The following is a 14,118-nucleotide window of genomic DNA, read 5'->3' as shown; positions in this document are numbered from 1 at the left end:
TTTTAAATGATGTTAATTAAAAATTATTTAGAATTAGTGGTTTAAATATACTGTAGAAACAATGTTAACAAATATCATTGTTGCTATTGTGTTGATAAAAATACAACCTATGGTACCCTCACTTTTTAATGATTTAAAAAGCAGACATACAATAAATCTATTTTTCCATTAGGTGCGGTTAATTCATCTGCAGTGATATAGATAAAAAGCCTACTGTGCAGGTTAGGAAATTTAAAAGCTAAGGGTACTGTATTGTGTGTTAAGATTTTTAAACAATGCTTTTTAAAAACAAAATTTAAATACTGTAAACCAGAGAAAATAAAACAGAAGGTAAAAATAAATGTAAAGATGTTTTGCCAATCAAATATAGTAACTATCCAGAATACTAACTGTCTGTTACAGAATTAAAGGAATCTACAGTACTCTATAATTAAATACAAAGTTATAGTGATTAACTACTATAGTACATAGTACCAAAGAAGAGGGAAATTTCACTCTTATCTGGTACTACACATGGAAAAATTTTATTTTAAAATTTTGTTTAAGAATGTTTTAGTTTTGTATTGTATTTTTTGCTACACAATTTTAGAAATATGTAGCAATAAGGTTGTTTTGTATAGCATTTTGCGATGCTAGACAATGCTTCTATGGGTTTCTTGATTCTCGCTAGATTACATTTAAAATCTCTTTTAAGTTTTACCAACATACAAAAAGAAAACATGTGGTTTGTTTTAAGTCGAAAGCAGGAACTTCCACACATCCTCTAGCACAGGCTTTGTGTGGCCTACTCATGGCAACAAAAAGCTATTTTAGTTTTCCCGACACAAAAACACTTCATTATTGAATAGTCCAATCTTGAATCCTTGGTCTTTTGTTTTGAACAATGTATTGCTAAGTATTTTTTAAACCATTTATTTTCTAGTTGAACATGTGCTACTTATTGTGTCAACAGGATAATGATGTAACTGTATATGTAGCATGAACTTATTATTTTCACATTTACAAAAAAACATTGAAACAAAACAGTATATTAAAACTGGATTATTAATATTACAATGTGTATAGATTTTAGTTTTAAAAATGGAAATAAATAACTTAAAGATGAAAATAAATAAAAAAGACTAATTTGATTATATTAATTAGTAAACACATTTCATATAGTAATGAGTAAACAAAAACAAGTTGTCTATAATATCTTGTTTAAATTGGGAAAGAATGTTTTAATTTAACTGAACAAATAGTAGCATCAAGTAGAAACTATTTAGTAAATTACTTTTTAAAAATTTCATTTTCATAAAAGAATCCAAAATTAGATAGTATTCTACAATAAAAAGCATTCCAAAAACTATAAATAATTATGTTTAATTATATGGAAGTATTTTATTTATTTTATACTTGACATTGTATAGTACGTTGTCAATCAGCTTTTGTTTGAGCAACCAGCTGATTTTTAAAGGTCTCTTCAAAACACAATTATTTTCAAAAAGGTGACCATGTACTTTTAAAGGCCATATTTCAATCCAAATTCAATATAAAAACAGTAACTACAATTATTATTATTTAGATTAAAGCTGTATTATTATTTTTTATCATATATCAGAAAATAAACTTATAGTTCTATTTTTTAAAGATGCAAACAAAGAGAATTGTCGGCAATTCAGAACACCGTTTGGTTGGGAGTCCACACGTCACCAACTTTCAATTTTGATATATGAAAATGTTAACTAATATTCGTTTAAACATAATTAATTTAATTAAAATGTAAGTATATAAAGTAAAATTTCGTTCAATATTTATCAAAAATGTATATGAAGTTAAAATGAACGATGTTGAACGAACAAAGGACTTACCATACAACACCAAACGCACCATACCCGATCGGTCTGTCGGGCTCGAAATCGGCCCGTGTTGTCGACGTTGATGATGGTGTTGTGGTCGACGAAATGCCATTTCTTTGCTGATAAAATGCTTGTGAAGCATTTAGAGCACTTTGTTCGTGTAGAATACCACGAAAGTTCACATTCTGTCTTACTCTGGAACCACAGACAGCCATAGTTGAAGAACTATGAAGCTCGAATGCAAGGTCTTCTTTGAATCGACAAACGCCAACCAACAAGCCTTCGTCGGTAGCACCAGCAACGCAGCAGGGATAGGCTAACCACTCTCAACGCACACACCCGAAATTTCGGAGCGAAATTCTACGTTTTTCTCAACTGAATATCATAATTTGAGTCAACCACTGGTATGATTAAGACCAAGTAATGACTGTTGTTTCTTCTGGTGAGCTGTGGGTTCACAGACGGTAGAGATTTGTGGTCATGGAGTGAGCTGCACTTGTACTGACCACCTCCACTCTACCGATCAGCTGCCTGCTCGCGATCGACAAGCTACAAAAAGAACAAAAGATCGCCTGGACGCTTTAAATCATAATTATAGATGGCGCTATTAACAATTTGGAAGTTATCATAATTAATACACAGCATCATCATACATACATAGATTTTTATTTTATTTTTTTAAATTTATTAATCATCATTAATGCCATCATAATCTTCACTGTTACTCATTATTACCCCCAAGAATTTAACGCTTATAAAATCGCAAAATTAAAATAGTAAAGTAACTAATCTAGCCACTGTGTTGTTCTACAGTAGGGACACTCTTCTACCAAATTTCTTTTGAAAGACAATTTTTTTTTCAATTACACAAGGTTCGTTTCATTTCAAACAGGGCAATTCCTGTATTCGGCAATGAAATACTTGCACTAACATCAGGAGGCATCCACAAGATGGATGAAGAAGTGACGAAGGGGACCTCTTCGTGCGACTCTACAGTATATGCAAAGCTAAGGCATACAACCATGATAAACAGACTCACAACATTATACCAAGAAAGCATACAACAAATTCAGTTTTTATACACAGTGTGATTGTTTTATGTAAAATAGAATTGCAATATTACAACTGTCTATTAAAAATTATTAATAAATGTACATTTATCATATTCCTCATCTTAATCGTTTTAAAATAATTAATATCCAGTATATCACCAGGCAGTTTGGAATTTCTTCCAATGGCTATAAATGTTATTAAATAATAAATTGTTTTTGTTCCTGGCCTGGTGGCATATACTTTCCAATAAATAAGAACAATGTGGCGTAATGGACTAGCATGTGAGAGGCATGGGTTCAAGAACTATCTGTGCCATATTGCTTGTACCCTTATCCAAGATACTTGACTCTCATTGCCTTGTCCTTCATATGAGATGTAAAGACGTTGGTACTGTGTACATACAATACAGATGTACCCAATAAAGAACTTGGTACACTATTTATAATGAGGGGATCATCTCCCGGTGTGCTTATTTGGGTAGGCGATGCACTGCTTCTGTGGTCCGTAGAGTACCTTATATCCTCAGTTTTAATAATAATACATTGACATATTCAGTTCATACATCATCATAAGGTGCAGTAAGTCTAATGTTGTAATTGTACCCCTCAGGTTCGTCGTAATTTGATAAGCAAACCGATGGTAGACCTTCCCGTGTCTGGTCCGCTAAGAAGTTGTAGTGTCGTAGTTCACCTCTCAATCTGTAGTGTGAATAATTCAATTTCATCAATTAAAACTATATATAGTACAAATAATGTACTTTTTTTTTAATGTACTATTTATAAATCTTTGTTTTGCAAAACTAAATGTTAGAGTCACAAATTATTGGGATTTGCATCCAATCATGCCTAATAAAGGTCTATCACAACTGCTCCTGTCCGGCTCTAGTTCAGATTCGCTTCAGATTAATTGCACATATATCATTCGCTAATTTCCATGACACATCACATGGTTATATGCATATCGAGTAAATGATTGCCATATAGCCATGTGGAGCATCAGGAAAATAAAACATTGAGATTAATTTAATTTGCAGGAGTCGGACAGGGGCCAGACCAGAACAGAATGATGTAAAAGATGTTTAAAAGTGCCAGTAGGTAGACAATACATTTGTTTTTATTATATGACACACTAACTTACCTTTTATGTGTGACTGTCTCAAAATCATCTTGTAAACTTTTGATATTTGGAATATTTGCAGTTACCAGGCTACTACCTTTAAAATGTGTATACCTAACAGGGTGTCTAAAAAAATTATTATGTATAGATTAATATGCAGACCCAAAGGATAAAGGGGAAGAAAGATGGGGGGTCAGCTATATACAAGATCACTCATGCATGCAATTTATCTGAAGTCTCGGTGGTGTGTGAGTTAGGACATATTTTTTTCAAACTATTTTTTTATTGCTCAATTTGAAAAAAGGAGGAATTTATATAAATGGGCTATAGTACTACATAAAATATTGGTAAATAGGTGAAAAATGCGTTGGCAAATCATTATTTTACTTAATAAACAACGCATGAATGGATTATAAAAATGATACGGACCGATATTAGTTTTCTATTCTCTTATCAATATCTAGAGTAGTAGAAATTATACATTTTTTTAGTTTATCCAAAATATTGAAATTGCATTTTAGCGGGAGATGACTCAAAATATCAGGAGAAACCCGCCATTATCGGGGAGTTGGGAAGTCTGCTTTCTAAAGTCAGTCGGGCTTGGGCAACATAACGTTTTTAAAGGCATTATACATCAACAGAAATAAGTGCTATATAAAAATTTGTAAAGAGATCTACCTGGCATATGTATCCCATAGCTTTCTTTGCATTCTTTGATCCCAAAGACACACCATACCTTCCATACCACCACTTAGAACCTTCCAATCATCGGCCTGAACCTGAGTGACAGCGCCCCCATGTCCAGATAAACTCATGACAGGACGATTGCTTTCTAGACGTAAATCAAACAGCCGGACTCTATTTAATAGAAAATATTTAGCTTACAGGCGATTTCTATTGAATAGAAAATATTTAGCATAATCTGGTTAAAGACCCATTTACACTAGGGCGACAACAATCGGCAATAAAAAGATAAATATGCATTTTTCATACATACAACTAAAGAATTTTAAAAAGTTTTTATCCTAGAACTATAGGATTATCGTCTATGCTGCCTTTGATGAAAATAATATTTCCAAACGTCCAATCAAATGACTTCATGATTAGTAAGAGCAATAACATCGTTACAATAAACGATTTTATTGTTTTTATTGATCATGACGTCATTTGATTGGATTTTTAAAATATCATTTTTATCAAATACAGCATACATGATTATCTTATAGTTCTAGAACAAAAACTGTTCTAATTGCTTTTGTTTTATCCAAGAAAAATGTATATTTATCTATCTATCGTCGATCGTTTACGCCCTAGTGTAAATTGGCCTTAAAGTAGATGTGAATTCTTATGGCTAATAGCATTGTACATTTTCTCTTATATCTCTTTACCTCTTATCTTTACATCCCGTAACAAACATGCTCCTAAGAGCATCATCACCATGAATACAAGTAACATTCCAAGTATGTCCTCGGAACACTTGCTTTATGTTTTTCGTCTCAACATCAAAGAATTTAACTGAAAAGCTCTCCTGGAAGCCTGCGACACCAAACCCGCAAACAATACAATTGTTCATGACCTCCATACAAGTCGGTATGCCTGAGCCTCCTACAAAGGCATGTACGAGGCTTAGATGCCTAGGCCCTGGTGCAGGCTGATAAATGTATAGTCCTGTACTTGTTATTAACGCTACATTGGTGGCTTGCTGATTTTTATCCAACATTGGAAACAGTTTCATATCTTCAATCTGTACAAACAAGAAATAAAGAAGAATTATAAAAGAAATAATTGAATGCCATATTATATCTTGCATTCTGTGTAACATTTGTTCATAAGAATGTAGAAATGAAGATTATTTGATAGTGTAGAAATGTAACTTGGTGGTTAAGATGGTTGGCACCTGATTGATACAGTGCTGGGTTCAAATCCTGCTGATTTCTGAATGTTGGTTTCTAGATTAGAATAATATACCAGAGCCATGTAATACAGTCATGGCTATGATGGCTATGATGTTTTAGTATGCATTCCAGTGTGTATTCTAGTCTAGATAAAAAATCTTGAGATCAGACAGGATTCGAATTCAGGACCCTACAATCGGTAGCCAGGCATCTAAAGCTCTGTCTACACTATCAAACTTTATATGACAAAAGAATGTGATGTATCCATATATGGACATGATGATGTTATATCACTTGGGCATTTGGGAATATCACTACCATATTTGGGCACATCACACCTTTTTGTCAAACTAGTTTGATAGTGCAGATGAAGCTTTAACCACAGAGTCATATCTACTTACATCAGTATCCAAAATGATAGAATCTTGCTTATACCAATTGCCTGAGCCATTGGCAGCTTCAACTCTTAGTTCCCTCCCAGAGGTACTTGCAACTTGGGCAGCATCAGTTGCTATAGACGCACATCTAATACAATTTTGGTGATAACGATGAACAGGGTCACCACCATGCTCTGTGCTCCAGATATTTATGTCACCTTTAGTAGTTAAAAAGTTTCATCTGTTTGTTTCATTGTTATATAAAAATAATTGTTGGAGTATAATTGTTGATTCTCAGTATTGTATCATATATAATGTGTGCAGTATCCAGGCAAATTCTATAATACATTGTCACATATGCATCTCATGTGATTGCTGTATAATAGGCTACAAGCCTAACTCAACCATAACCCAATACAGGTGTGACATTGTATAACAAAACTTGCCTATGATTTCATGTTATATGTGAAGATACAGCACAGAGAATTTACTACAACTAAACATCTTTTTCAATACGTGTCATCAACCTTCTTGGCAGTGCATGGCATCGTTCCAAGTGTTTTTCACTTTGCTGAGATCACTTCTTTAATAATAATAATAATGATACCAGCATATCTTTTAGACAACCATTACTTACACATTATAGTTCTATAAAATAATATTACTATATAATATAAATTAACATTTTTTTTTACATAAGAGTACATCATCTGTTAATGGATTGTCTGTTTGAATACTTTTTGATTTATATCATTCTAAACATACAGTAATTAAACCATGAGACATTTTAATTTTGTTCGAGTCTACGGTCACACTATAGCCTCAAGCCTGGCGCGACTCACTGTGATCGAGATTTTGTAGTTCGACCAATGTGGATCAACTCGCGTCTGGCTTGAAATCGATTTCAATCCAGGCAACTCAACCCAGACGAGCTACCCAGATTGGCCCTGGGTTGACCTTAGCTTGGATGGGATTGACATTCTTTTTCGGAATCTGGCCAATCACAGCCATCAACTATGTGGTGTTTATTGGGAATTTTAGTGGATGGATATCCACATGGTTTTTTTTTCGTGGATCGTTCAATTTCATCAGGTTTTGGTTGATTTTTTAAACATGAAGATATCAAAGAGATAACTCAAGCCTGGATTGAAATCTCAATCGCGGTGAGTCGCGCCAGGCTTGAGGCTGTAGTGTGACCGTAGACCGTAATGTTTATTTACTCACCATTTGTGTATGTTGCAATGGAAACGATTGAATTCACAGCCACGTGCTTGACCTCTGGCATATCACAACTAAAAAGCATGGTTTCATTTTCAACTTGACCATTTACTTTCCACAGCCTAACACTACCATTAGAATAACTAAGTATAAAACAATACAATGTTAATTTACAATATTTATTAGAATAAACGCCCGGCTTTGAATAAACGCCCCCCTCAAATAAATGCCCCACCACTTGCATTATATACACAGTATTGTATTACAACACATTTCTATTTGTAGTAGATTTCATTGATTGACGTGACATGATCTACAATTTTGATATCATTTTGATGCAATTTTTACTCTTTTTTTTTATTACTTCTCGATATTAATTTTGTTGTATTTTTCATATCTAGTGGGTATTTATTTGATGTTACAAATATATAAACGCCTCCCTCCCTCTCCCAGGACGTTTATTCGAATAATTTTGTGTTATAGTGGTCCTTAAAATTGATAATAGACATTCTTCTCTTACCCTGCTATAACAGCATTGTCAGATGAACTTGCTGTACATAGAACACCACCAGTAACATGCTCAAGTGTGGTCACTCGACCGATACGACCCTACACAAAATGTACAACAAATTTACTTTTAAAGGGGCTATTGCTGGATCAGTACTCCTGGTTGACACTCTACTCTTTTGAAAGATGCACTGCGTTCTATTAAGTGCACACAAGCCATTTACACAGGACCTCTAGTTTTAAGTCCTTACCCGAAAAGACTTCTTTCACCGTCTGTTCCGCATATCGATTGGCGCATAGCCGCATGGAGCGTAGTAAAAACGAAACATTGATGTTCGATTCGCCGGACAGAAACCGTGCTGGAACAGGTGTAAAAAACCCTTAAAGAGAGTCTTGGACTTGTCCCAATTTTTGGGGCTATGGTTTGAAATGGCCATGCATTAGGTGCTCAACCATTTGACTCGCCCATTAGAAGGTACTGTTACCTTACTATTTCAACATTTACTTTACGTCTTAATTAGTATAGATTTGCTCTCTTTAATAAATGCATACATTTACCTTCCAATTGGCTAATAGCAAATCTTTCTGCATTAAGCCATCTCTGACTGCCTCCTTCCAATTTGGTTCATTATCAATACTGACCTCGTCTGAAAGACCTAGCGATATATAAAAAGGAAACCATAGCAACTGGTCATTTGCCAAACTTCGCCAACTGGAGCTCACCTAAAACACAAAAAAACCTTGTTGAAAAAAAGCCTATAGAACAGAGGTTCTTGTGGTTTTTTTAGCAGTAGCTGAATTCAGTTGCGGTTCGCAGGCTGTCTGTTGAGAACACCTATGATAGAATCACAATGAAATTTTAAAACAAGCTCAAATCTGTATGGTGTCCTACCTGTGCACAGTTACATAGGTCTTTCATGCTTAGATGCTTGAAAATCTTAACACCAATTTCACGTGGAATCTCTATGTCAAAAAATGGTATGTCATTTATTTCGTCCTGAAAAAATGATAATACATAGAAAAGAATTATATTAAGCATCGACTGAACAATACTATCATTAACCTCATACACATAAAAACATTATGGGTTTGTCAACATAGTGTGAACATGTTGTTGTTCACTCTGTATGGATGTCATGGCTTTTGGTGAATTGATTTTGAAAAAGATGATAACTGTGAAATATACACTAGTGTACTTGGCCAGATTTAGACTTTTGCTTTTTATTTAAATCACTTAGATTTGACCAAACATTGTTACGTTGATCTGCATCACAAAAAGGTTACCTCTGGTTAGAGGGAGTGTCTAATGCGGGGTCTCAATTGGAGTACACTAATTTCCATACCAAATCTGATATGAGAGTTTCAAGAAATCCGAGTGTCTTGTTTTTTTCTTCATCATCTTCATTGTTCATCTTTCTTCTTTTTAAAGCATTCTGATTGGTCAGTCTCTCACTTGTGCTAGCTTCATTCTGATTGGTCAGTTTCTCACTTGTGCTAGCTTCATTTTGATTGGTCACTCTCGCACTTGTGCTTTTATCTCCATCCTGTAATCTCTTTCCTTTCAGTAAAGTTTCAACAATTGTAAATGGTGTGTAGTTTGCTTGGGCATTGATATCAACTGTGTTCTTGACGGTGTTCTTAGTATCTGATTTTTGATCAGACGTTCCAGACTTAGTTTTTTTCTCTTTCAGTTCTTTTTTCCAAGACACTCTAAACTTATCTAAGTCATCCATCTTCCATTTTAAACATTTTTACCTTAAATAAAAAACAATTTTTGAAACTGTTAAATAATTGCCGATGAGTATTAAGTATTAATGCTAGTATTGAGTATTAATGCTAGCTAGTATTAAGTTAACTACGTTAGTTCGGCCAAAATACATGTTTGCTTTGCATCATGCGCAATTTGAACAACTTTACCCAACAAGTACTTGATTCAAATCACAGCAAGGAATTTATTCAAATGTTATGATAAACCTAGGCCTATGTATTTATCAGCATAGATAGATTAATAAATATACCATACCAAAGAAAGAATACAGATTTTAATTTTACCTCTGAACAAATCCATGAAATCGAACAGAAAAATTAGGCCTAGCTAACCTAATTAAAATCTTAAATGAATAGCCGTGATCCAAGTGAGAGGTTATGAGCTAAATAGGCCTAGGCGTAGCTAAGTTATTAGAGTAGTGGACTAGCATAGATACTATTCTAGCCTAGGCGAGGAAGCTAGTAAGTAGGCTAATAAGGCTAGCCTAGCTAGCTAGCTAGACATAGCCTAGCCTAGGCCTAGTTTTATTTACAACGACCTACCTAGTCCTAACTAAAGATCTCTAGGCACAGGGCTAGCTCCTACTAGGCCTAGTTCGCTTAGCCTATGCCTAGTCAAGCTGAAATAAAGTTAAGGGATCCAAGTTAAGTTTTAATAATATAATACCACTCTAAACAAAATAGCATCAAAATAGAGCACATTGAGTTGAAATGAAAATAAAATAAACACACTTTGTTTATGTTGTATAGCGCCATCTACGAATAATATGATTAAAAACTTGTTATAGAATTAAGAGAGAGAACTTAACTGCATGCTCAAATAATTAATTTATTCCTCATTTACACTTGTATATGAAACAACTTGCATAATGAAGTGTAAAAATAAGTTTTTATTTATTTCTTTTCATCTTTGTATATATATTTTATTGTTATCAATTATTTTTATTTTCAAAACTCAATTATTAATAGCGCCGATCCAATCTAATCTTTGCATGCTTAACTTTTTTAAGACGTTATAAAAACCCTGCTGTCACGTGCGCTGTGTAGTGCGCGTATTTAAGAGATAGTTTCCAAGAGCTAGTAAAATAGTGGTATTCAATTGGCTAGTTATTGCGTTCACCGCGCTTACAATAGAACAGCGCAACCATTGTTACGTCATCAAAATATTCGAAAATAAACTAACGACTATTCCAAATTTAAGTCAGAATGAAAAATTCTTTCAATCGATGAACAGTGATTTCAAATTGCTCTTCATTAAAACGAAATAAAACCGCTTTTACCGTGCAATTCAGTTTGGAAATACTATACATCTATTTCCTATTACGTTTGCTATACTTACATCATCTGCTATGGCAAAGTTGATATTTAAAAGAAGATATAATGCTTCTTTAGAAGAAGCCCAGAATGCCGTGAGATCAAATGAGTATCCCGCCGCTAAGTACGCTAGGTTCCTCCAGGTGAGGAATAGAAGGGCTAGGCCTAGAAACAGGGGGTGTCCTTATGTCAGAAGAAACGCTAATGTTAACCCAACTTGTAAGTTACACGAATTAGATACACTTATAAAAACGGAAAACAAATCAGCTGATATAAATTATTGTCATTTTAATCACGAATTAGGCCTAGGCCTAAATACAAATGATGTGCCTATCATAATAAGTAGTGATAGGAGTAGTGATAGTGACATCATTATGAGTAGCAGCAGTGATGGTGATAGTAGTAGTAGACCTAGTGTTGAAGACCAAATGTTGTCTCCAAATACAAATGATATGCCTATTATAATAAGTAGTGATAGGAGTAGTGATAGTGACATCATTATTAGTAGTAGCAGTGATAGTGATAGTAATAGTAGGCCTAGTGAAGATCAAATGTTGTCTCCAAATACAAATGATATGCCTATCATAATAAGTAGTGATAGTAGTAGTGATAGTGACATCATTATTAGTATTAGCAGTGATAGTGATAGTAGTAGTTGGCTTAGTGAAGATCAAATTCTGTCTCCAAATACAAAAGATATGCCTATCATAATAAGTAGTGATAAGAGTAGTGATAATGACATCATTATTAATATTAGCAGTGATAGTGATAGTAGTATTAGTAGTAGTGGAACTATGCCCAATAGCAGTAGTAGCAGTAGTGGTGATAGTACTAGTAGTAGTATTAGTAGCAACAGCAATGGCAGTAGCAGCATAGGAGAAAATAGTAGCACTGTTGTAGTAGTAGGAAATGGTGATGTTTTGTTTCATTTTCCAGGTAGTGGTGATAACAATTCTAACGACATTTCAAATGAAAATTTTGAGCTTGAATCTAATAAAGAATATTTTAATTCATTAATTAATCGTGAAAAAATATCTGAAAATCCATGGTCACATTTTGAATCACAATCAGTCAAAGATCATATGGTAGAATTTTTATGTAATATTCGATCTGAACTTATTCGTTATGAATACATAATCGATTATGATATTGTTCATCGTAGCCTAACAATTATAGAAAATGTACTAATCTGTGATAACACAGCATTTAAACTTGGAGATCTCGAAGAATTGGCAATTGCATCATTTTGCCTTGCATTGAAATGTGCTGAACGATACCAATCTAAACACATCATCCCTTATGCTTGTGACCGCCTCCGGAATCTTGGCTTCTTTAATCCTAAAAAAATTGCCCAAATAGAATTTAAAATATTACAGATATTAAACTTTAATATCAATAGTGTCACTTGTCTTGATTTTGTTCACATTTTTTGCGATATTGCAATCAGTAAAGCTACAACGAACAACAACAAACGTAGAATAGAAAGAGTGAGATACGAATCTGTCAAATATTTGATTACAAATAAAATATCTCTTACAATTACAGTAAAGCCATCCGCAATAGCTTACTTAATAATTAACGCAATTCTGGAGAAACTTGAAATACAAGACTCATTCTATTTTGAGAATATTGACGATAGTTCTTAAACAGATCAAGAAAATTAAAACATAATGTAAGTAAGTTAAGTTAAGACAAAACAATAAAAGGGATTGGATCTAGAATATAGTTTTATAGGATTAAATTGATTAAGGACAAGTTTAACTAAATAGATTAGTGTAAGATGTGCAATATCTAAATACTATGTAAGGTAATAAGTATATAAAATAACGTTTTAAAAATGTAGATTACTGCAGAACTTGTAGAAAAACAAAGTAAGATAAGTAATGTGAATTAAAAACAATATTGTAATATTGCTATTGTAACATTAAAAAATGCTGTAAGGAGGATATTAATAATACCAATAATAAAGTAAAAATAGATTATTAATAATAATGATTAAAATAAGTAATTTGTTTCAGTAATATTCCCGTTTTTAAGTTAAGTTTTTAGTTAGTAATCAATACAAAAAAGGAGGGAAAAAAACCAAAAAGTTGATATAAGTTTTTAGTTAGTAAGAAAAAAAATGTATTTACGAGTTTATATTTTAATAATAATTTTTAATTAAAAAAATGTTATCGTAAATTGATTTAGTAGTAAGAAAGAACGTTAAAAACAAAATATAATATTGTAATTATTAAAACTTTTGCCTTAATTTCGTATATAACAGGTTTTAGGCCTACATTATTGTAAATAATTAAAATAAGTAATTTGTTCAATAATCTTATTTATTTACGTTAATATAAGTTTTAGTTCGATAAGGAATTGAAAAAAAAAAAAAACAAAAAACAAAAAACATCCCAGTCTGAAGTCGGAGATGCTACCTCATCGTGGTAGACTGGTGTCAACATCATTGGTAACCAAACTGGTACTAATGGTGGCTAACAGCATCACGCATCTTGTACCATACTTACAATCGCACACTGATACCACACATTTGTGATGTCACGGATGTAGGCCACTTATTGAATGAAACCATCAACCATATTTTTTTTAATACGTATTATATATTGTTGTTGAAGGATTGCATGACAAAAACATTAATTAATACGATATAAAGCTCAGGAATGCGGGAAGGATTATAAGTAAGTTGGGTGGGACTATGTGTGAAAGCTAATATGAATTAATCACAGACTTGATGAGTTATTTTGGTGCTTTTTTCTCTCGTTTGTCCGGGCATTACTACTTTTATTCAATCATCAAGTCATCATATCCATGGTAGAGGTAAAAATGTTATGGAGGCTATTACAATTCCACTTATCCAAACATTTTTAAATTGTGTAGGCCTACAGAGAACACATATTGACACTAATATATCAACATGAACCATCAAGTAAGTATTGGTTTTTAGTCGCGTGGAGTGCAAACGCGACTCTACAGTGCACTATGTGGGTCGGTCGGTCGGTCGGTCGGTAAACAAACACTACCTCAAATTTG

The 14,118-nt window shown here is 33.2% G+C and overlaps 2 protein-coding genes across 3 annotated transcripts in view; both read right to left on the bottom strand.

Moving 5' to 3' along the window:
- The window catches only part of LOC144858983 (serine/threonine-protein kinase NLK-like), a 30,598-nt gene extending 28,228 nt beyond the window's left edge, over positions 1-2,370 (bottom strand). Inside the window, exon 1 of the mRNA XM_078715155.1 lies at positions 1,851-2,370. Coding sequence (XP_078571281.1) covers positions 1,851-2,053 — 203 coding nt within the window. The 5' untranslated portion in view covers positions 2,054-2,370. The remainder of the gene's footprint in view (positions 1-1,850) is intronic.
- Positions 2,371-2,911: 541 nt separating this feature from the next.
- On the bottom strand, positions 2,912-10,524 carry LOC144836148 (F-box/WD repeat-containing protein 8-like). Of its 2 annotated transcripts, none has more exons than XM_078691355.1 (11): positions 10,504-10,524; positions 9,348-9,759; positions 8,897-9,001; positions 8,563-8,727; positions 8,018-8,106; positions 7,504-7,640; positions 6,304-6,497; positions 5,396-5,751; positions 4,686-4,865; positions 4,029-4,133; positions 2,912-3,589 (listed from the first exon to the last, which is right to left on the bottom strand). In XM_078691355.1, exons 2-11 carry the CDS (start codon positions 9,735-9,737, stop codon positions 3,448-3,450), a joined length of 1,863 nt encoding a protein of 620 aa, XP_078547481.1. In that variant the 5' UTR covers positions 9,738-9,759; positions 10,504-10,524; the 3' UTR covers positions 2,912-3,447. The 2 variants fall into 2 exon arrangements, with proteins under 2 accessions (XP_078547481.1, XP_078547479.1); XM_078691353.1 differs by lacking the exon at positions 10,504-10,524 and adding an exon at positions 10,439-10,495.
- Positions 10,525-14,118: the final 3,594 nt, after the last annotated feature.

This window comes from Antedon bifida, chromosome 2, assembly GCF_963402885.1.
Source record: "Antedon bifida chromosome 2, ecAntBifi1.1, whole genome shotgun sequence".
In the NCBI taxonomy this organism is placed as follows: Eukaryota; Metazoa; Echinodermata; class Crinoidea; order Comatulida; family Antedonidae; genus Antedon; species Antedon bifida.
Note: the sequence above shows the minus strand (reverse complement) of the source record. Positions and strands in the feature narration are given on the sequence as shown.

Bases quoted from the DNA above. Each gene is read 5' to 3' on its own strand.
- LOC144836148 (XM_078691355.1), bottom strand. From the start codon at position 9,737: ATGGATGACTTAGATAAGTTTAGAGTGTCTTGGAAAAAAGAACTGAAA. The intron at 8,107-8,562 runs GTAAATGTATGC...CATTTTGTGTAG, and splicing joins TGCTATTAGCCAATTGGAAG to GGTCGTATCGGTCGAGTGAC. The intron at 3,590-4,028 runs GTAAGTTAGTGT...TTCACACTACAG, and splicing joins GAGACAGTCACACATAAAAG to ATTGAGAGGTGAACTACGAC.